The sequence below is a fragment of the Vulpes lagopus genome, chromosome 10, assembly GCF_018345385.1.
Source record: "Vulpes lagopus strain Blue_001 chromosome 10, ASM1834538v1, whole genome shotgun sequence".
Taxonomy (NCBI): domain Eukaryota; kingdom Metazoa; phylum Chordata; class Mammalia; order Carnivora; family Canidae; genus Vulpes; species Vulpes lagopus.
Window position 1 is genome coordinate 57,161,887 of NC_054833.1, and position 22,664 is coordinate 57,184,550.

The 22,664-nt window shown below is 59.9% G+C and overlaps 1 protein-coding gene across 4 annotated transcripts in view; it reads left to right on the top strand.

Annotated features, from left to right (window-relative positions):
* The window catches only part of PITPNM3 (PITPNM family member 3), a 60,487-nt gene that overhangs the window by 22,592 nt on the left and 15,231 nt on the right, over positions 1–22,664 (top strand). The window contains exons 4-11 of one of the 4 annotated variants that reach the window (XM_041772828.1): positions 7,530–7,577; positions 16,404–16,480; positions 16,838–17,073; positions 19,038–19,227; positions 19,519–19,626; positions 19,704–19,826; positions 20,152–20,333; positions 22,427–22,599. In XM_041772828.1, coding sequence (XP_041628762.1) covers positions 7,530–7,577; positions 16,404–16,480; positions 16,838–17,073; positions 19,038–19,227; positions 19,519–19,626; positions 19,704–19,826; positions 20,152–20,333; positions 22,427–22,599 — 1,137 coding nt within the window. The remainder of the gene's footprint in view (positions 1–7,529; positions 7,578–16,403; positions 16,481–16,837; positions 17,074–19,037; positions 19,228–19,518; positions 19,627–19,703; positions 19,827–20,151; positions 20,334–22,426; positions 22,600–22,664) is intronic. The other 3 variants (XM_041772830.1, XM_041772829.1, XM_041772831.1) reach the window with 3 other exon arrangements.

Genomic DNA, 22,664 nt, shown 5'->3' on the forward strand with positions numbered 1-22,664 from the left:
GTTGGACATGGATGGAAATAGACCACATGCACCTTGGTGTGAGCTAATTAGCCAAAGATCCCTGAGTGAGATTCTGACACAGAACAGGAAGGTGCTTGCATCCAGCACTCTTGGGAAGCTCGGAGCTGCCACGAACAATCGTCCTAGGAAAGTAGGTCCTGCCGAGTTCGCCTTAAAACCGAGGCATGATTCATGCACCCACCCTCTTCAAGTGCTTTTTTTTTTTTTTTTTTTTTTTTTTAATTAGAGAGCGAGAGCAGAAGCAGGGGGAGTGGCAGGTAGAGGGAGAGGGAGAAACAGGCTTCCCACTGAACAGGGAGCCCGATAAGGGACTCGATCCCAGGACCCCGGGGATCATGACCTGAGCTGAAGGCAGATAGATGCTTAATCAACTGTGCTACCCAGGCGGCCCTTCAAGTGCTTTTTGTATGCTTTGTATATTCGTGGGGCTGAACAGCCATCACTTGTACTTGGTTCTGGAATGTTTCATCCCCCCAAAAAGAAATCCTGTACATGTCAGCAGTCACCCCTCAAAACCCCAGAGTTTTGTAGAAGCGGAATCCAACAAGAAATGGCCTCTTGTACCTGATGTCTACCTTGCGCCCTGTTTCTGAGACCTGCCCAGGCTGTAATGCAAACCAGGACGTCATTCCATTTTGTGGCACAACAACAGAACAATGGATAACTCTTATCCATTCATCAGCTGGTGCACATTCGGGTCATTTCCACTTTTTTTTTTACTCTTATGAGTAACGCTGCTATGAGGTTTCTGTGGGGACACACCTATAGTTCTCTTGGGCGCACACCCAGGAGTGGGAGAGCTGGGACCACGCCACGTCCCCTTCTCCCCAGTGTTGTTCCAGGGTTCAGACTTCTCTACATTCTCAACAACACTCGTCATTGTTGTTTGATGAAAGCCGCACTAGCGGTGTGACACAGTGGATCAGGTTATGGTTTGGGTTTGTGTTTCTCCAGTGACTGAGGGTGGTGAGCACATTCATGTGATTATTGATTGTTGCTCATCGTCTTTGAAGAAATGTCTGTTGAAGCCCTTTACCGGTTTTAAAAATCAGGTTGTTTGTCTTTCTCTTGGTGAGTTGTGTTTTTTATATATTGTGGATGTTAGGTCCTTATCAATGATATGATTTACAAATGATACTTTCCCCTATTCTGAGGGTGTCTTTTCACCTTCTTGATAATTCCCTTCAGTATGCAAAGTTTTAAAATTCTAATGAGGCCTGACTTAACCTATTTTTGCTTTTATTGTTACTGTGTTTGAGGCCATATGTGAGAAACCATCAACTAATACAAAGTCATAAAGATTTACCCTTTGTTTTCCCTTAAGAATTTATAGCCTAGCTCTTAGGTTTAGGTCTTTGATCCACTTGAGTTCATTTTTATGTGGAGTGTGAGGTAGCGGTTCCATTTCCTTGTTTTGCCTTCAGGTAACCCATTGTACTGGAACCACATATTGGAAAGACAATTCTTGGATTGTCTCGGCCTCCTTGTCAAAAACCAATGGATCAGAAACATGGATTTATATCTAGACTTTCAATTCCATTCCTTGGGCCAGGACCACATCATCTTGATTACTGTGCACTTGCAGAAAATGCAGAAGTCCATGGGCTTTGCTGTGCTTTTGAGCATTTGTTTCGGCCATTCTGTATTCCTTGTATTGCTACATAAATTTTAGAATCAGCTTCTCAGTTTCTGCAAAAAAACCCAACAAAACAAAACAAAACAAAACCCAGAAAAAAACCAAAAAACAACCCAGCTGGGATTTTACGAGGGTTTGTGTTGAATCTGTAGATCAATGTGGGGAGTATTGCCATCTTAACAATATTAGTCTTTTAATCCGTGAACACGGGACATCTTTCTATTAGTTTTGGTCTTTAATTTCTTTCAGTGACATTTTGCAGTTTTCAGGGCACACATCTTGCACTGGTTTTGTTGAATTTCTTCCAAAGTATTTTATTCTTTTCAATGCTGTTGTAACTAAGTTATTTTCTTAATTTAATTTATGGATCACTTGTAAGTATATAGAAACGCAGTTGGTTTTTGTGTATGATCCCATATCCTGCACCTTTGCCGAAATCATTTATTAAGTTTATTTTTGTGGGATAAGGATTCCTTAGGATTGTCTATGTACAAGATCATGTCATCTGCAAACAGGTTGTTTTGCTTCGTCCTTTCCAACCTGGGTGCCTTTTATTTCTTTTTTATGTCTGAATTCCCTGGCTGGATTCTCCAGCATGACACTGAATAGAAATGGTGAACGCTGACGTCTCGTCTTGTTCCCAGTCTTTGGTGGCATTTTCAGTTCTCCACCATTAAATATGGTGTCCGTTGCAGGTTTTTTGTTTGTTGCTTTTTCTGTAGTTGTCATTTACCTGGTCAAGTCAGTTCTCCCCTATTCTGGGGTTGATCAGCGCTTTTATTGTGAAAAGGTGTTGGATTTTGCCAGGTGCTTTTTCTGCACCTACTGAGGTGGTCCTGTGGGGTCCTGTTTCCTGTTACTACAACTGATTCTCATATGTCAAACGGCTTTGCATTCCTGGGGTGTATTTCACTTGGTCCTCGACACACTGCTACTCTCTTATGAGCAGAGTTTACATGTGTCTCTCTAAATAATTTATACCAATAATCTACGAGCTGTCACTTAAGGGGCTGCTCACAGGCAGGGCTCTTCCCGTCTCAGAAACAAACTGGATGTCATCAAGGTCACATTCTTATTGACAGGAGGGATGCCAGCACCACCTGGGCGGCCCCGACCAACTTCTCAGCCTTCACTTTTCCAGAAAGCTCTTTTATTTTTCCCCATCGTTCCTCCTGGACTCTGGCTCATGCCCTGCGTCTAGATGATGTGGTTCCTGGACCAGGAGCCTCAGCATCCCTTGGAAACTTGTCAGAAATGTGAGCTGGGAGCCCTCTCCCAGGCTCGTGGAGCCTGTTCTTTTTTTGTTTTTTTAAGATTTTATTTATTGATTCATGAGAGACACAGAGGCAGAGACACAGGCAGAGGGAGAAGCAAGCTCCCTGTAGGGAGCCCGATGTAGGACTTGATCCCAGGACCCCGGGGTCACGCCCTCAGCAGAAGGTTGAGCAGATGCTCAACCACTAAGCCCCCCAGGTGCCCCATGACAGATCCTGCTTTAACTGCCCTCAGGTCATCCTGGTGCTCGCTGGAGCCTGAGGGCTGTGCGTCACTGTTGCCACTGACTGGCCCCAGGGTCCGCAGATCCATTTTTCTGGACTACCCTCCCCCCGGGTCACCGAGTTTGGCATCTTCCTTCTATGCAGTTGGTGTTCCTGGGGATACTGGGTGCCACAGTCCACATACCCCCCTTTGTAGCTACACTTCCTCCGCCCTTGCCCTGTGTCTGGGTGATGTGATGCATCTGTGTGCTGCCAACAGCTGTCATCTAATTAATGGGGAGGGCAGAGCATGCGGCTGGGTGACATTAGCTTCTGGTTTCTTGGTATTTTTAGCTTCCCAGGGTGTCCTGTTCCTCAGACATTCGGCCCTCCCCGCACCTGAGGGTAGATGCCTCTGCTTGGTGGAAGCAGCGCTGGGGGGTGGGGTGGGGTGGCACAACCTGGCAGTTCTAGAAGCTTCCTTGGCCCCTGGATTTTCCTTCAGGGGCCCATCCCCGTCCCCACCCCCCCCACCCCCCCGCCGCGAGCTGCCTGTCCTCTGGCCACAGGCTTTCCCCTGCAGGGTGTAGGTGGCGGCTTCTGCTCCGCTCCATCGCTCCATCGGCAGTTGGCCTAATGGACGTTTGACCTTTGTGGCCCTCCAGAGCTCTGCACTTACCAGTGTCTCTCACTGGATTCCGTGCTCTGCCGCTGACATCTTAAAATCCGTGATGATTTTGAACGAGGGCCCCCACGTGCAGTCTTGCTTGAGAAAGATGCGACATGAAAATCTTGCACAGGCTCTGCAAACCATGTGGCCGGCCCTGCCCTCCTCCACCCTTGCCCTCTGCCGTCTGCCCTCTGGGTGACAGCCAGCAGTGCCTGGTCTGCTGGGGCACCCCTTCTTGTCTTAGGATTCTGCTTGAGACCAACTCCTGGAAGTATATTTGGGGTCATTTTCTAGGGATTTGGGGTGGGAGGAATAGGCTGGATCATGTTGTTGGCTTACTCGCCCTATTCCGCCGCTGTGCTGCAAATCCAGTCACTTGGTTCTGCCGTGAGGCCAGCAGGTGGGAGGCACCTTCCGCGAACAGATGCTTAAACCTGCCAGCCGGGCCGGCAGGCCAGAAGTCTGCTGCTCACCCTCCTTCTCGCTGTTACAATTGTCCGGGGGATGGTAAGTTCGCCGTGGCTGCATGTCCACCGTGGGATGGTGTGGAGGGGCCATCGTGGACCCTGTGTTCCTTGTCTCCAGGCACCCCCTGCTCTCCTGCTCACCCCACGTTCTAGCCAGAGCCGCCTGGGGGCTCTTGCTGAGAGTGGAGCCGGTCATAGGGGAGCCTTCCCGGTGCCTGGCCTGTTCCAGACAGCCTCCCCACAGCCCTGCCTTGGCTGAGGGTGTGCTTCGCCTCCCTCTCGGGACCTGAGGCAGGGAGTGCTCACCGCGTGTCCATGCCTTCCCTCCCCTGTTGTGCATTCAGCTCATGCGCACTGGTCGACATACAGACGTGCTGCCAGCTGCAGGGGATGGGGTGGGGCAGGCGGGTGGCGTGGGGCAGGGTGCGGGGTGTGGTCGGGGCAGCGGGATGTGGTAGGGACCATCCAGTGCGCCGATCACCTGCAACAGTGGGAGCAAGGCAGCGGCGGTGGAAGGATCAGGAGGCCTTGCTGGCTCTGGGCACCCCGAGGGTGCGATAGGCAGAAGGAGCAGCAGGTGCGAAGATGCACAGGGGGGTTGGGAAGTGAGGCACTCTGGGCAAGCACGTGGGGGTTCATGTCCCCTGAAGTCAGGGTGTGAGGTGCTGGGGCTGGTAAGGGCCCGAGATCTTGGGGAGGCAAGAGGGGGCGCAGCAGCAGGGAGCTCGGAGTGGTAAGGGGTCCTGGCTTTCTCAGGGGTGCCCTGGGGACCCAGAGAGTAGTTGGAGCAAGAGCCACCATCTTGAAAGATCTTTCTGGAAGCCCAATGAGAAGGCGATCAGAGGGCCCGGGAAGGTGTACAGGGGAGCAGGGGTCCAGGTGGGAGGTCATGAGGGAGCCCCGACCCTGCAGCTTGGGGAGCTGGAGGCTGGGTGTGTGGGGAGCTCCCTGAGCAGGAGGGTGGGGGCCTTTCTACCCAAGGATCCCAGCTGCTGCCCCCCTGTTCCTTGGGAAGGATATTTCTGGCACCTTCCTCCCTGAGGCCCCCTGTCCCAGTGCTTGCCCCACCCTCCTTCCCCAGGCCTCTCAGCCTTTGGTGGACATGAACCCCTGGCTCCTGGGACGGGGAGGGGAGCATGGTGTATTGGGGAGGTGGGGAGTGGGGAGCCGCTGGTGGGTCTGCATCTGTAGGGAGGAGATGTGACCCAGAGGCATGGGACTCTGTGGGCTGGGGACCTGCAGGCCCTGCCCCCATTCCCTCTGTGTTCTCCGTGCCCTCCTCTGTGCCTCTGTGCCCTCTGTCCCCCCCATGGCCTGTCCTGTCTGCAGGAGTTCCTGGCAGTGTCCACAGGTGAAGAAGGCCAGGCAGAGGTACAGCCGGGTGAGCAGGCCCAGGGAGCACAGCCCGGCCTTCCACTGTGGGCCCCAGATTCCTCCCTCCCTCCCTCCCTCCCTCCCACCCCAGCGCCTGCTGTCCCTAGGGTCCTGGGGTCGGAGGGTCCTGGGGTCGGAGGGTGGGATCTGAGGCATCTCCCCACCCCCTGAGGCCCCGTTCAGGTTCAGGCTTCACTGCCCATGTGAGGGTGGGGCAGCCCAGCTTCCCTGGGACACCTGCTCTTGTTCTCCTGTCCCCATCCCAGGAGCCCCCTTGGGGCAGGAGCGGGGGACATGCTAGACAAGTTGGGAAGCTGCTGCTTGCTGGGCGGCTCACCTGGATGGCCTCCTGGGGGTGGACACCCCTCACCCAGGGGGGACCGCGTGTGTCCTCGGGACCCTCCCCTGGCCTTTTCCGGCTCTGCACCCCTGGCTCCCGCTCCAGTGCACACAGACATTGTCGCCCCTGAAATTCTGCCTGGGACACAAGTCACACTCCCTCTCTGGTAATGAATGTGTTTTGTGGTGTCAGTGGCTTGTAAGCTGCCAGGTGAGTCACCCCTAGGCCTGGGCAAGGGAGCAGGACGGTCATGAATCAGACCCTGCTGGTCCCTCAGCCATGCATGGCCCGTTCCCTAAGGGCCTGGCTCCCAGCAGATGCCCAAGAAACGCCAACGGCCCTTGTGCTGCAGTCAGGGCTCTGAAGGGCCCTGGGTCTGGGGCTAACGTCCCTCTTTCTGAATAATGTCATCCTTGGATCTGTGGGATGGGGAGCGAGTGCACCTGGGGGGCAGGCACTGGCCCGGAAGGTGTCAGTACCCATGTTCCTGCCCACACTGCTCCCAACTCCAGCATACAGGGGCCCCAGAGACCTTGGGCTGGCTGTGAGCATGGGGCCTGACCCAGGTCCCTGCCTGTTGACCCAGACTCCTCTATGGACATGTGATTTTAAGGAAGTCTTTAAAAATGCACGAAGACAGGCACCTGGGAGGCTCAGCGATTGAGCATCTGCCTTCAGCTCAGGGCGTGACCCCGGGGTCCTGGGATTGAGTTCTGCATCCCCAAAGATGCCGGTTGCCATCATAACTAGGATGGTGCGATTTTGCAGCTTCCCCCCAGCGGCGTCATTGTGAAGTCCCCCCACCCCCGCGGAATGTTATCCTAACAGCCCTGGGAGGATGGTCCTGGGTGCTGGCACTTGGTCGCGCAATCGTCTACACTGGAACCAGAAGTATGGGAAGGGTATTTTGTGCTTCGTTGTTGCCCCGGGTCTGCGTAGGGAGCTCAGAGGCAGGGATGGGAGCCCCGAAGTTCCGGAAGATGCGTGTGGAGCAGGGCTCAGGAGGCCGGGGGTCCTACAGTTGTGTCGTCCTCCTTTGTGTCTGCTGGCGTCTTCCATGTTTGCAACGAGGAGTTTCTGTGACTTTTGTGGCTGCGGAAAATGGCCTCTCGTGTGTGTGTGTGTGTGTGTGGGGGGGGAGGCTACCCCAGCTACCTCCGTAGAATCCACGGGGCCTGGCCTGGGTTGTGCGCAGTGTGGGGAGGGGCACAGAGAGTGTGTGCACCATTTCAGGCCTGGGGACGGCCCTTCCACGGTGGGGCCCCAGTCTCAGACACAGACCCCATAGGACTTGGAGACCCCCTGGGTAGGGACAATAGGAGGAGAGGGGAGGGCCGGCTGCCCCCACCCAGGCCAGGGAGCTGCAGCCCCATGAAGGGGGGAGGACAGGCACACAGGCCCCGCTCTCCCTGGCTCCAGGTGTGCCGGGGCATGAAGGGCCCAGTGTGGTGAGTAGGTGAGAGGCCCTGCCCACTCCAGCTCTGGGAAGGGCTGCCTGGCGACATGGTGGGGACCCACTCACGCTCCTTCTCTTTCTCTGCAGGAGATGGGAGCACCCCGTGCACGTCCAGCACCCTCCAGGAGAAGCAGCGTGAGTGATGGCCGACCCCTGGCTGGCTCGGCCTCCTTGGGCCTGCCCCCCCATCAGTTGAGCTCCTTGGGGCCCCAGGTTCCCATGTGCAGGGCGGCTGGGGGGGCTGCTGTGCCCAGAGGCAGACGGGACCCTGCAAAGCCTCATGTGTTGCTTGTGTGTGGTGGAGAGAGGATAGGAAGGCAGTGCAAACCCTCAGAGCCTTCGGGGCAAGTGCTTTTGGGTGACTTGGCCTTGGGCCACTGCAGGCACTGACGTGGTGCTGGGTCATAATACCTCCCCCGCGCACCCCCACCTCCAGGTTCTGGTCTCTAGGTCCGTCGGGGCTTCCTGGAGGGGGTGTCCGCGGCCAACGCAGGATGTCCTCCCTGGATGCCCAAGGGGACTTGGGGGGTGGCTTCAAACAAGTGCTTGGCGATGGCAGCGTTGCTCATCAGGAGGCTAGGGTTGGGGGCCCAGGCATGTCTAGGGGTGCAAACGCTCAGAACCCCTCAGTGTCTGTCCTGCTGTTTGGATCTGTGGCTGAGGCTTCGGGGGCCCAGCGCAGCTGCCCACTACCCAACCCAGGCCCGTCTATCGCTGACCTGTGGCAGGTGTTCCAGCGCCCAGGGGCAGGTGCAGACAAGGCCCGTCAGGGGCCGGGGGGCCTGGGTACCTCTGCCGAGGGCTCCCCCAAAGCCAGGCCATGAGTGCGGGGGCTTGGTGTGAGCGTGGCAATGTCCCAGAGCACCCAGATTTCAGCCTGCGTAGGCGGCTAAGTGAAGACCCGGACACATCGGCGGGTTCACGTTTCCTGATGGGGGGCAGCAGGGAAGTGGTGGGTTTGGCCACAGGGCAGATGGGGCGGCAGGGGGCCTGGGTCGTGTTTTCCACGGGAAGGTGGCGGGGGTCAGGAACTGCTCCCTTGAGAAATGCGGGCAGCAGGGTGCGGGGGGCTCTCTGCAGCATACCCGGAGTCCTTGGGGGCAGTGGAGAACTGGCACCTGCGTGGAAGAGCCCTTGAGCTTCGAGGTGGGGCGTTTGCAGGTGGAAGGTTCGTTCGTGCCTGGGAATATCTGGCAGCCGCGGGATGGGGTCTCCCACAAGATGTCCCAGGGAGGGAACACATCGGGGCCGACCCCACGTTGCCGCTTCTCAACCCGGCCAAACAAAATGTGTGTTTCTGTGAAGGTGAAATCTCCTTTATTTGGCTTGTAAACCGAGGTCATGGATTTTATCTGGATTCTGTTACCAGCTGTTCCCACGTCTGCTTCCTCAGGATCTTCTCACTCAGGGGGACGAGACAACAAGGTTGCGGGGCCAGTGGGCTGAGTCTGAGGCTAGCATGTGGATGGTGAGGACTCCTGAGAACGTGGCTGGCTGGCGGTCCTGCTGTTCATCCAGCTGCTTACGCCGTCCACGAAGCTCGGCCTTTGGACACTTCTGCTTGCCTGAGACAATGGAGGTCATGCGGGGTCCAGCTCTGTTTGCTCGCGATCCCGAATCAGCAAGTACACAACCAGGACGTTGGTGAGGTGCTTGGCCGTCCATGGTGTGCATGCACGTGCCTCGCGAGAGACAAAGGAGGAGGTGATACGAGGTGCCCCAGATCAGGACATTCCTGCGAGCTCCTCGCAGTCCCCGAGCCTCTGCACCCTGACCTGCCTTGCCAGCTCCCCGACATCCCGGAGCTCCCATTACTCAGCTGTGGAGACGTGACCCGAGGCCTGCCCCAGAACTGTGGCGGGACAGAGCGCGAACGGCCTTCACGTGTTGTTGGCCCTCCATGAGCCTGGCTGCTGGCTCAAGGTCGCTCAGAACTCCGTGTGCTCAGGGCTCTGCCAGTCCTGTGACCGCTGGGTTGGCCCTGCGCAGGGATGTGTCCTCCTGGGCCCCACGGACATGTGTGAGTGGCACGTGTGGCGGGTGCTGCCTAGGAGTCCTCCCTCTCAGACGCTGTGTGGCCTCCATCCTGCAGCAGCAGGGACGGCCTGGAGACCTGCAGCCTCCACCCGGCCCGTTACTTGGCACCAGATCATTCCGTTTGGTCGAGGAGCCCGGGGGAGCCCCCGGGTCATGGTGCCAACCTTCTGGCGCCCTCTGCATTCCTGTCGCCTCCACGCCTCCTGGTCCCCTCTGCCAGTTCACGCTGCTCCAAGCCCAGTGACACTCAACGGCTTCTGGCCTGACCTGGGCCTGCCCCAGGCTCCCCGTCCGCTCCCCGGCGCTACTCCTGTTCCTCCTCCAGGCTGAACGGTGCCATTTCCACAAACTCTAGCCAGAGACCTGGAGGTCCTGCCTGGCTTCTGTCTCCCAGAACTGCCAGCCTCCACACCGGCCTCCACACAGGCCTCCACGCTGCCCTCCTTGCCTTCAAGCTCTCCAGCTCCACCTCTCCCTCCTAGGTGGGACTCTGAACTTTGTCTTGTCCCTGGACCAATACCCGACCAGAGTGCAGGCTGAACGCCAGGCCTGGTTCCATTTGAACCCGGGTGGTCTCTGTCCCAACCCAGCCTCCACGCGGCTGCCCGCAGAGCCTGGCTTTGTGGCTAGTCCTGACCCACCCTGCTCCTGGCCCCAGCCTGGCCCCATGGCCGCCTCACCTGTTACAGCTGTGGCCGCCCAGAAGGGACAGAGAAGATGTGGATGCCAAGCAGTGCCCGCCTCCCTATGCGTACGGCCTGACCTCGCATCCCACCACCTGGAGCCTGTGACCAGACCAACCAGTGGCTCAGATGCCGGGACGGCCAGCAAGGACCTCCTGTCTTGGGTGCCTGCCTGCCACCCCCCAGCAGCCCCAGGGGCACTAGCCCCTGCCCACAGCTGGCCCGTGGCCCCGCAGGGATCGGGTGTCTTTTCCCAGCCATGTGGGCGGCCTGTGCGCAGCTGCAGACGGGCTATATTTAGCCTCAGCTTTAGTGAGCTCAGGGTGGCAGACGGCTGCCTGGGGGGCCCCTCCCGCGTGTCTGTGCCGACGCGGTCTGTCCCTGTGTGCATGTGTGTGTATGCCCATGCGCTTGTGCATGCTCCTCGGCGTGCACATGAACACATCTATATTGTGCCGGGGGCATCCTCAGCCTCCTACACGGGGGCCTGAGTGGGAGCAAAATACTTGTTCATGACTTTGAAAAATACTTGGTGAGCATCTTCCCTATGCTGGCATCTGGACAGCCTTTGGGGACTATGTGGAGCGTGAACAAACCCTGTCCCTGGCTGGGGGACACAGGGCACAGCTGGGAGGATGGAGGAGTTGATGAGTGCAGATACCACAGAGCCGACACTATGAGGCCGGGTCCCAGAACAGAGAGCCTCCGGGTCCCAGAACAGAGAGCCTCCGTGCTTTTGCGAAGAGGAGAGGGAGGCCGGAAGCCCCGCCCCCCTACGCCCCGGGGGTGGGGGTGGGAAGGACCACTGAGGCTTCAGGAGCAGCATGAAGAAGAGTCAGGGCTTGGGGAGCAGAATGTGCAAAGACCTCATGGTGAGAGGACTAAGGAGAGGCTCGAGAACCATCCTGCGGCCTAGTGCTGGAGCTCAGGGGGGAGGTGAGTGGAGGGGAAAGCAGAGGAGAGGCTAGTGTGGGGCCGGGGCCCAGGATCACTGTGCAGCATGCAGAAGCTGGCCCACGACTTCGTCAGAGTTCCAGCAGGAGAAGCAAGGCCTGCCTGGACACGGCATTGGATGGGAGTCCAGGGAAAGGACCTTGTTTTCGGGTTGCAGACACCCTGGGGCCCGGGGCCCAGCCTGGGCGGCTCCCACCTGTGCAGCAGGTAGTCCCACATCCTGGGCCCTCACGGTTGGTCGTCCATCCTCCAGGGGTTGCGGGGTCTCTTTCTAGCCTGAGACCATCTCTAGTTTTCTTTCCTTCTGGGAACAAAAGAGTGCCTAGAAACAAAAGCCAGGAAGCCGCTACATGGAACCCAAGCAACCCCAGCAGCGGGATAATAGGAATTAGTGACTCAGAAGAGGAGGCGCCACTACACGGGCATCAGAGGAAAGTCTCATGTTTAATCCGACTCCTGAGTAGGCCGTGCCCGTCAGCGGCATGACTTCTACCAGGACGAAGGTGCTGCACACCCTCCTGCCGCCCCGTGGCCTGCCCAGCCCCTTGCCGGGAGCACCGGGCGCTGGTTCCTCCCTGCACACACGCATCTCCACAAATACCCACATGTCTGCGTGTTTTTACGCCGGTGGCGCCCGCGCTGTCCTGCCCCCTGCTGGTCTCGGTGATCTTGTCTCCAGGTTATTTCAGCATCTCACTAGGTTTGGCGGCCCAGTGGCCTCGGGAAGGCTGTCCTGTGTCACCACCGTGGCTGTGAGAACTGGGTAACAGTGTCCTGCGGGGGGCACGCAGCTTGCTTCCTGTGTCTGCAGCACGAGTGGTGCAGCTGGGTCTAGCATGGTACGAGCGCCTTCCAGCTCGGGTCCGGGGCGTCAGGGGCACTCTGTGCTCCGTGTTCCAAGTGCCCCCGACTGCAGCTGTGGACGAGCAGCGGCTGCTCCCCGATAGCCCAGGCGGCCACGTGATGCTGACCTGGGGGTGAGATCAGCGGGCATCCTCTGGTTTGGTTTCCAAGGCCAGGTACCTGGGCCAGTGTATAAGTGCCACATGCTGTCCTTTTTCTGGAACCTGCCGGGGGTCAGCGTGCAGGCAGGTGGGCGTGGGTAGGACGCAGTTGATTCCCTTGGCCTGTGCCGGCCTCCCCGTAGGGCCCAGGTTGGCGGGGGTGGATGGCACTTTCTCCCTGTGGGCAGGCCGCACCCTGTAGGCATCGGGAAGAGCAGCTTCGGCTTCAGGAGGGTGGATACGCCCGGCCTGGAACTTGAGTGCACCTCCCCAGCCCTGCAATTGCGCTTGCAGGACCCCCCAGGGATGAACATGGGGGGAGCCAGAGATACTGGGGGAGGAGGCAAGGCAAACACAGCAGGTGCCCAGCCCTTCCCAGGGCCCTTCCCAGGGCAGGAGGGTCTCTAGCAGCCCTGCGTTGGAAACCGCCTCGGGCTGGACTCAGGGTGGTGCTGCTCCCAGCCTGGGCCACGTCCACCCACGCAGTGGCCCCTGGGAGCTGCCCCCATGCTCACAGGCAGCGGTCAGGCCTCAGGGTGGGCCAGCGCCTCTGTGGGGGGCTGACTGTCCCCCTGGGCACTGAGCCTCTTAGCAGGTGAATCCAGGCTGATGGGATGGGTTCTAACTTTGCAGGGGTTAAGTTGTCACAGCAGGGACCCCCATCCATCCCCGCAGCCTGACCTGCGCCCCCCTGCCTGGTGTCCCCCTGCCCAGCTTGTCCAGCCTCCCTCTGGGCCACCATGGGTCCCTCCAGAATGGCTGAGAACTCTCCAGAAGCCGCCTCACCTCGCTGGCTGGGCCCTGCCCTCCGTCCTGTGACCCGAAAGCAGCTCCTGGGGACGTGCAGGGCTACCACGTCCCCTCAAGCCTGCCCTTCCCCAGACAGGGACCCCCTTCCATCACTTTCCTGCCCAGTCACTGGGCTCACTGAGCCCCCTAGTGGCCGGAGCTGCAGGCATGTTTCCTCCTCATTCTGAATGAAGACCCCAGCACCTGCCCACAGAGCTGCCCCCTTCCCAGCCTAGGTTGTGTCACGTGACCCCAGGCCCTTTGAGTTCCTCAGGCACCTGGACACACGACACACATTTGGGCCCTGGCCAGGGGAGCAGGAGGCCACTGTGATGTCCAGTTGGCTTTGTGACCCAAATGTGGGATTTTGATTCACTCATCCTGTTTCACCGTTGTTGCTCCCTCACAGGCCTTCCTTTTCCCTTTCATCCTCGCCCCCCCCCCCCGCCCCAGCCTGTCCTGCCTCCCTCAGCTCCGAGGGCAGGGATACACTCAGTCTTATTTGTGGTGCTTGCACTTGGTGAAGTGGGGGCTGTGGCTCCGTGTGAGCATGACGGCTGCCCGTGGATGCATGCGTGCTCGCTGGACCACAGGGAATCTGGGCTCCCCTGAGAATGAGAAGAAGTCAGAAACAACCACCTGTCCCACCATGCAGACAACACCTGCCTCTGACAAGGGTGCTCATCCTTGTCCTGGTCCCTGTCCCCGTCCCTGGACCGTTTCCATGCCTGTCCTTGGTGTGGCACCTGTGTGTGGCCACTGGGGGGTCAGGGCCACAGACCCCCCATGTGCCAGGGAACGAGGCTCTGGTTTGTCACCGACACTCCCACTGCACATCCCACTTCCCACCCAGAGCAAGTCGCAGACCTGTGGGGGGGGAGTTCACCCCTGGAATCCGCCCGCATGTTGGCTTCAGTGTGTTTCAGAGGATGGGGCACTGCGTGGGTCCTTCACGGGGACAAGCCACGTGCTCATGGGCTGGGCCTGGCTCTGCTCCCTCGACAGTGGGGGTGGCAGGTGGGGGGGGGTGCAGGGCAGGTGGGGGCAGCGGCCAGTGTCAGGGGGCAGACATGGTGGACCCCACTGCGAGTCGGGTGATGCTTTGCTCCGTGGGCCACGCGCATGGGTGCTGACCTCAGCTTCCACATCAAGAGCAGAGTGGCACTTGGGTAATTAGAGGGATGATGGTGGTTCGTGCCTCCCGAGGTTGTGATTCAGCGGATATGCCCCCGCTCTTCAGCTGGCAGGAGGTGCCTTGGGGGCGAGGTGGGCCGGCAGAGGTGCGGGGCGGCACAGTGGTTACAGGACACAGTCCCAGGAACAGCCGTGGGCTCACCCCACCCCACCCTGGGGTGGCCTCAGTTACCTGGGGGGGCGGGAATGTCTGCTTCTTGGAGCAGCAGAAGGCTTGAGGGCCTGGCCCAGGCTGGGGGGCCTCGAGGCTGCCTCTGTGGGCCAGACACATACTCCCCCTGGGCTCCTTGGGTCCTGTCAGCCCATCCTCCAAGGCCAGACCGAGCTCTGTGGGTCAGGCCTCCCTGTCTTCCCACCCTGGGAGCAAAACCTGTGTGGCTTCTGCTCACAAAGGGGAGCCAGACCCTCATCCTCGGTGGGGGAGGCGTGGGGGTGCTGGGCTGCTGGCGGGGCCTGAGGACACGATGCCCATGGTGTGAATGGTCAGTGAGGGCGCAGGATCAGCCCCACCCGCCGAGGGCACAGCACCCAGGTGACCACAGGGCCCTCATGTCTTCCTGCCGCTTATTTGAGGGCTTGCGACGCTAATTGGTAGCAATGCAGTCGGAGCCCATGGTCACACCAGGGCTCAGGGTGGCCAGGACCCTGTCACCTGCGGCCCCACAATGCCTGCTATGGCCCCTGGGCTGGCCTGCTGCACTGCCCACCCGGGCCTGACTGGAAAACTGAGTCCTGCTCGCACAGCTGCCAAGAGCAGGACTTGGGCTCACGCACCCTCGCCTCAGACCAGCTCTGTCCTACCTCAGAAGTGAGGTGTCGCCCAGTCCCCGCCAGGCCCGGAGCCACACATGGGGCCCCATGCATCGCAGAGCATGGCTGCTGTGCCCTGGGAGGGGTCTGCGCCGGGCACCCTGCCCGCCACTCTTAGGGATGCCAGTCAGGGCGGGCTGTGTGAGCGCAGCCTCCGGGGGATTGTGGTGTCGCCCCCTGCAGCAGCAGGGCAGGGTCCTCTGGTAGGTATGGGGTGGGCATGTGGGCTCACTCGGACTCACAAGGAGTGTGGCCTGGAGCACATGACCCGGGGCGCATGAGCCTCAGTGTCTTGCCTGGAAATGGGGCTAATGTGCAGAGAACAAAAACTCCAGTGGCTGCAGGGACTGGTGGCAGCACCTGGGCCACAGTAGCCACTCAGCAAACACCAGGCCTGTTCCCCGTGTGTGTTACCAGGAGCCTGTCTTGAGTGCAGGGCCCGGTGCGGAGTCTACATGGTGGTAGAGAGTCCGGTGGCTGAGAAGCTGGAGAACGATCAGGGGACCTCACCCCGAGGTCTTCATCCTCTGTGGCTGGGCCACCCCACCGTTGCCGCCCAAACCATTCCCCACTGTGTGGGCTGCAGCCCGAGCTCAGAAGGCAGTTACTCTTAGCCCAGGCCCCATCTACGGGGACCGAGTAGTTGCCATGTGTACCTCCCTGGGCAGAAAAGCTTCTGGGTCTATGTTCTTGGCCCAGCACATGGGCCGCAGGGCAGTGGCTGGGAGATGGAACGTCTCCGTGGGCTCCTGCCCTCCCCTGCTCAGGCTTTCCCTCAGAGCCCCCCGGGACGGGGGGTCCTCCCCACATGACCCCCAGCAGGTGCAGCAGGCTCTTCGATGGGGCGGGGGCACGCACAGAAAGGACCAACTCTGCGGACTTGGCTGCTGTAGGAGGTGAGTGAGCTTCCCGTTGTTGAAGGCATGCGAGCGGTTTGTAGTCGGGCCTTGTGGCTCGGCCGCACAGAGAAAATGACATTCTCCCCGCCGGATGTGTTGTTGTGGCACAGGGATGAGGGCTTGGGCCAAGCAGCCCCAGAGGAGGAGTGGCAGCCGAGGGAGGCAAGGACGGTCTCATCCTGGGCTCACCGGTGATCAGCAGCAAGGGCTCAGATACTGCTGTGCGTCTCGGGGGTCCACCTGCCCCCGGGGACCCCCTGCAAGGCCGCGGTATTCCTCTCCTGGCTTCAGGCAGATGTGCATAAAATACTTGACACAGGCATCCAGGTTTCAGAGTCATGCTCAGCCCACATGTGTGTCCGTAGCTGGAAGCAGATGCCACCAGGTGACATTCCTACAGGCATTCTTGTCACCCGGGAGGAAGGCAAGGCAGTTGTTTGTGGGCCTCCGGGGTTGCATGGTGCTGGCCTCCCTCCACTTTCTGGTCCTGCTGGCCTGGAGGTGGGTCCAGACGCTGTCCCTCCAGCTGGGAGTACCTGCGGCCCCCACACTGGGGGTCCCACGGTGCTGAGTCCTCTGTTCCCCCAACAGGAGAACTGTACCGGGTTTCCTTGAGAAGACAGAGGTTCCCGGCCCAGGGAAGCATCGAGATCCATGAAGACAATGAGGTGGGCTGGGCTTCTGGTGGTGTCTGGGTCCACCTCTGGTCAGGATTTCTGGGAGAGCCCCAGGCTGGTGTACACTTGACTTCTTCTTCACTGGTCTCGCTGTGTGACTCCGGGCAGGTGCTCATCTTTCTCTGGGCTGTTGGCTCCCGCGTGAACCAGGAGGGTCTCTTGGGACCCTTCTAGCCCCCACAGTAGGGCGCGTGCTCTGCTGGCAGCCTGCGTGCCTCCCTCTGAATGCACACGAGGTCCCACCACACTGGGAGCCAGGGGGCCCCCCAGCTAGGAGCTGAGACACGCCAGCCAGAGTGCTGTGTGCCATTGTCCATGGGTCTCTATCCCGACGGATATCCTTCTCAGGAAGGCTGCCCACAGCGCTCCTGCAAGACACATGTCCTCCTGCTGGTGCTGCATGGGGGCAACATCCTGGACACGGGTGTGGGCGACCCATCCTGCAAGGCAGCCGACATCCACACCTTCACCTCCGTGCTGGAGAAGGTCACGCGGGCCCACTTCCCAGCAGCCCTGGGCCACATCCTCGTCAAGTTTGTGCCCTGCCCTGCTGTCTGCTCGGACGCCTTCTCACTTGTCTCTAAGTGAGTCCCCTCTGCCCACCTGGGCTGGCTAGGGCTGGTGGGGATGGTGGGCTGTGGGTGCCCCTGGCCGGGGCCTCCCTGGGACTTCAGGGTGGGAAGGGGCCAGTGAGAGTCCAGAGCAGTGTGTCCCCCTGTGCTGGGCCGGGTGGTACAGGCCCCTCGATGGTGCAGAGCCACTCTCCATGCTCCCCATGCTGGCCCTCCTGGCCCAGAGGAGGCTGCAGAGGCCTCGAGGGGCTAAGCTGTTTCCCCGGGGTGCCCAGCAGCATGTGTGCTCTCTGGCAGGCAGCACAGGGCAGGGTGGATGCCCAGCGAGGGCTGGGACCACTGCCCTGTCCGGGTTTCCTGGTCTGTAAAGTGGGGATTGTTGTGTCCTAAGTACCTGCTGGGGTTTTCTTGAGGGTCTTGCGGGCTGGAGCTCCTGGCACAGGTGGAGTCAGCCGTGATGCATGGCTGCGTCCTCATGGTGGGGACAGCATTCTCTGTGGCCAGCAGGCTGGGAGAGGATATTTCGACTGCCAGCAGGGACCCTGGCTGGAGGGGACTGAACAGTAGGCTCACAGGGCCCTAGTTCCATATCCGGAACTGCTGGAGCCTGGGGGAGGGAGCGGGGCACACGGGGTTCACTGTTCCGAGACAGGAAGGGGCCAGGGAGCAAACGCCCTGTGACCCCTGTGGTCCCAGGTTGGGCTCCCAGCTGGATGAGGGACAAGATGAGTCAGTAGCTCCCCCAGCTGGTGTGATTCTTGGCCCCAAGTCAGGGAAGGCAGCTAAAGTCCTGTCCATATCAGCCCCGGGCTCTGCTCTGCAGGACTGGGGAAGCAGGCTCTGTCCTGCCCTGTGGTTAGGAGTTCCTAAACTGTTCCATAATAACCCCAGGAGCCAGAGTCCTCGCCCCCAAGACGTCCAAACCCCAGAACTGAGTCAGCGGCCCCGGCCCTGGTCCCCAGGAAGATGGATCGATCAGCCACTTCCAGGGAGCTCGGGGAGCCAGTCCCTCCCCACCAGGCGGCTCTGCTGGCCCACTGGGAGGGAGCTCGTTCTCTGATAATTAAACGCTCTACAGCTGCAGTGGAGGCCTGTTTCCTCCCATTTGTTCTCTGTGGAGATGAGGAAGGGCTGCTGGGCCGGCCATGCTCACCACCAGGGCTCTGCCACCTGTGCGGAGAAGCCTGAGCCCTGGCGCCTGCCTTGTGTCTGTCAGGTGCCCCATGGGTCCATGCTGCACCCTCATCCTGACAAGCCATGGGCTGAGGGCCTAATGTCCCCTGGATAGAGGCAGGCCGGGGTGGGAGGGAGGCTGGAGCAGGAGTTGGGAGCTGGGTCTAAAGGGTCCTGAGCCCCCTGGAGGGAGGGACTTGCAGGAGGGGAGCAGGGAAGTGGGGAGGCTGAATGGTCCGCTGGCAGCAAGGATGCTGTAGGGGAGGCTGTGTTGTCCTTCTGGGGGTAATACCTTTCCAGCAAGCCCCTGAAGGCTCCAGATCCTCTCCTGAGAAGGGTGGACACAGCTCACGTGTGCGGCCCCGTGCTCACCTGGCAGGGGTGCTTCACAGGGACCCCACGCCTGGGAGGTGCTCTCTCCTCCTTCCAGGCACCCCTAAAGCCTTCCTTGACCCAGTCCCAACTCCACCTCCCCCAGGAAGCCTGCTCTGATCTGTCCCCATCAGGATCCACACCAGGTCGGGTGTCCCAGGGGTCTCAGCAGGAGAGGGCAGGGGAAGGCAGCTGTCCCAGGAGACCCTAGCCCATATCCCGGGCTGGCACGGGCAGGGTTGCACAGGGGAGTCAGCACAGTGCCCCCTAGCCCCTGGCCTGTGCCCCATTTCCTCTGGCTCTTGTCCAGCTCCCGCTCCTGAGCCCCAGGCAGGGGCCCAACTGTGGCCAGCTCGTGCCTCTGCTCTCTGCCCCGTGTGGCCCCAGATCCCTGCCTGAGCCCGCTGGGCTTACCTTGACCCTGTCTGCAGCCTGAACCCCTACAGCCACGATGAGGGCTGCCTCGGCAACAGCCAGGACCATGTCCCTCTGGCTGCACTGCCCCTGCTGGCCATCTCATCTCCACGCTACCAGGATGCGGTCGCTACTGTCATCGAGCGGGCCAACCAGGTCTACACAGAGTTCCTCAAGTCCCCTGACGGTATCGGCTTTAGTGGGCAGGTAGGACACTGCCTCCCCAGCCTGCCCAAACCTAGCCGGACCCTGGCTAAGTCTGACCCCCGACCCTGGCCTGACTCCGACCCTAGGCTGCCTGCTGTTGTGTCCTCAGCTGACCCTGGCCCAACTCTGACCCCGGACCCTAGCCTGCCTGCTGTGTGTCCTCAGCTGACCCTGGCCCGAATCTGACCCCTGATCCTAGCCTGACCCCCGACCCTAGCCTGCCTGCTGTGTATCCTCAGCTGACCCTGGTCCGACTCTGACCCCTGACCCTAGCCTGACCCCTGACCCTAGCCTGCCTGCTGTCCTCCGGCTGACCCTGGCTGCAGAACGAGCACCTGTCTCCCATCGGGTCTCCCTCTGTATCTCACGGGGACAGGTTCCTCAGTGTCCCCTGGACAGGTGACTGGTGCCCTGGCTGGGTGGGGGTGAGGGGTCCCTGGTGGGCTGGCCTTGCACCCCAGCTGTGTCTTCTGCAGGTGTGTCTCATCGGGGACTGTGTGGGCGGCCTCCTGGCCTTTGATGCCATCTGCTACAGCGCGGGGCCCTCAGGGGACAGCCCAGGCAGCAGCAGCCGGAAAGGGAGCGTCAGCAGCACGCAGGTGCGGGCCAGATGGGGGAGTCTGTCCCCGGGGGAGGGGATGCCAGCGCTTCACACTTATCCATGATCGCTGGCTTCTAAAGTGTTGCTTCACGATCCTACAAGAATGGGGGCTCAGGGAAGACTTGGTCCGGAGTCCCGGGGGTCACGTACCTTTGGGTGCACCCAAAATCCCCCCATCTCTGCCATGTGGCTGCCATGCTCCTGGGGGCCAGTGCTGTCCTCAAATCTCAGGAGAGAAGGGTTCATGGGGCCTGGGGGAGGAGGTATGGCCCCCGAGCCTCTGGTGACTGCACTGCCCTCCTGTCCTCTGTGTGACCCCAAAGGACACTGTCGCGGTGGATGAGGCGTGCAGTCTGGCCAGCAGTAAGCGTCTCAGCAAAAGCAGCGTTGATGTCTCCAGTGCACCGGAGGATGAGGAGCCCCCGAGGCCATTGCCGCGGAAACAGAGTGACTCCTCCACGTATGACTGTGAGGCCATCACCCAGCATCACGCCTTCCTGTCGAGGTGAGTGCTCCTCTGGCGTGGTGTCCGCGGCCCAGGGGACCCCAGCTCATGGTTCCCCGGGAGGCCTATGGCGGGTCACGTGTAGATGAGCACGGGAGTGCTGGGCCTCTGCCAGGACCTTGCCCCTGTCCCTGCTCTGCCCCGACTGGCAGACACCAGGACGGTGGGTGCCCCCTCCCTGAGCCTCACTGCTCCTTCTTCCTGCCAAAGGGCAGATGCTGCCGGCCGCTTTGCCAGCGGTTTTGAGAATGTGGTGTAAGAGCCAATGCGGGTGTGTTTGGGAGCCACTCTGGGTGTGTGTTCTCACTATTTCTCAGATGGGGCCTCAGAGAACCCCGGTGGGCCAGGAAGTTTCTTGGGGGGCACGGCCAGCTGTCGATACCCTGGGGCCAGTGTTCTGGCTCCCAGGCCCCAGTGCGGCAGCTTCTGCACAGAGTTCCATGAGTCATCTGCATGTTTATCTTGGATGCGGGTATCCAGGCGGGTACAAGCCCAGCCAGGAAGGGACGTCCCCTCTTATCCTGATGACACGCACCGTGAGGTCGTCACAAGCTCTGCAAAACAGATCCACTCCGAGCCCTTCGGAGTATTTCCTTTCTGTGTATATCGTTTACATGGTCTGCATACAGTTTTACTTAAAAAAAAAAACCTTTATGTTGTGATTTTTTTTTTGAAGATTTTATTTATTTATCCATGAGAGACACAGAGAGAGAGGCAGAGACACAGGCAGAGGGAGAAGCAGGCTCCCTGCGGGGGGCCCGATGCAGGACTCAATCCCAGGACCCCGGGGTCAAGCCCTAAGCCAAAGGCAGACGCTCAACCGCTGAGCCCCCCAGGTGCTCCTATGTTGTGATTTTATCTGATTTTTATCTCTATATAATAAATACTTGCTGAACGTTCTTCATAGGGAATATTTTGTTGAGTGCATAGATACCTTACTTCTTCCGAGTTTTCCAGTTCTTTCTGACAGGTGGCGCTCTGGCGAACACCTTCGCGAGACACTGTGTGTTAGGGCTGGTTTGTTCAGGTGCGCTTCCGCAAGGGAAACCATGGGATCAAAGGCTCTGTGTGTTGATGTCTCTGACTGTTGGAAGCCTTCCTCCCATCCCCCGCCCCTGAGGGCCACGTTTCAAGTTGGGGTTGCAAGGTGAAATTGCAACATTTCTAGTTCATTCTTGAAAGATCCTTTAGGGAGAGGTCCCAGATTCAGAGATGTCCAAGGCTTTGGGTGGCTGGTTCCACGCAACCAGCTTTCCCCTCTGGTGTAGGGACAGATGGCTGTTTCTCTGGCAGTTAAGGAGCTGGCGTGTGTTTAGGGACCACACTGTATGCAACATGTGTATCGTTGACCCCAGCGCTGTCCTCATGGGGAGAGTGGGGAGCCCGAGGCTTCAGATCCAACTGCCTGGACCCTTGCTCCCAAAGGGCAGGCCGCCCGCCCCGTGCTAGTCCCATCGTTATTGCTAACATCCCCTCTCCCCTCCACCTTGAGGATTCCATTGATTCACAAGTCAGGGTATCGCTCTGGACAGTGTTCCACCCCAAGCTGTGCCTCGGGCCAGCTAGAAGATTGGGGGGGTTGCTGTTCTTCTCCCGCGGCTCTGGCTCACGGGCCAGCTGCAGGCGGGAGCCCACGCTGTCTGCGGGAACATGCGTTATAGTGAGAGGCCCAGTCCCTGGAGAACTGACACCACGCAGTGGGTCTGTGTAGGGGCCGGGCTACTCAGGGACATGGGGCCGGAGGTCACAGGGTGGCCCCCGCATAGCCAGCACCAGGGGGCAGGCCTGCCATCATGTGGGGTGTTCGAGTAACCCTAGGTCCTTGGCCCTGCTGAGCAGATGCAGGTTTACTGGATGGTGGCCGTGTGGGTTTGCCCAGGAATTGTCTCTGGGAGAGCTGAGGGGGAATGTGGCCTGCCGACCCTGGGCCTGGGGAGTGTTGGCAGACCTCAGCGGCCAGTGTGGAGGTGGTGTGGACAACCTCTGAGCCCCGCGGATGCATTCATGGAGGGCTGGGCTCCTCCCACTCAGCCTGTGCACCCTGGTGCGCAGCCCTCCCCTAACTGCCCTCCTGGCTTTTCTCCCTGGAGCAGCATCCACTCCGGTGTGCTGAAGGACGAGGCCGAGCCTCCTGCGGCCGGGGGGTCCCAGCCGCCCGAGGTCAGCCTGGGTCGCTTGGACTTCGACGTGTCCGACTTCTTCCTCTTCGGCTCGCCCCTGGGCCTGGTCCTGGCCATGCGGAGGACGGTGCTGCCTGGGCTGGACGGTGGGTGGCTTGGGCTGGGGCCTGAGAGGCCTCGTGTCCTTGGGGCACAGGGTCGGGCCCTGCAG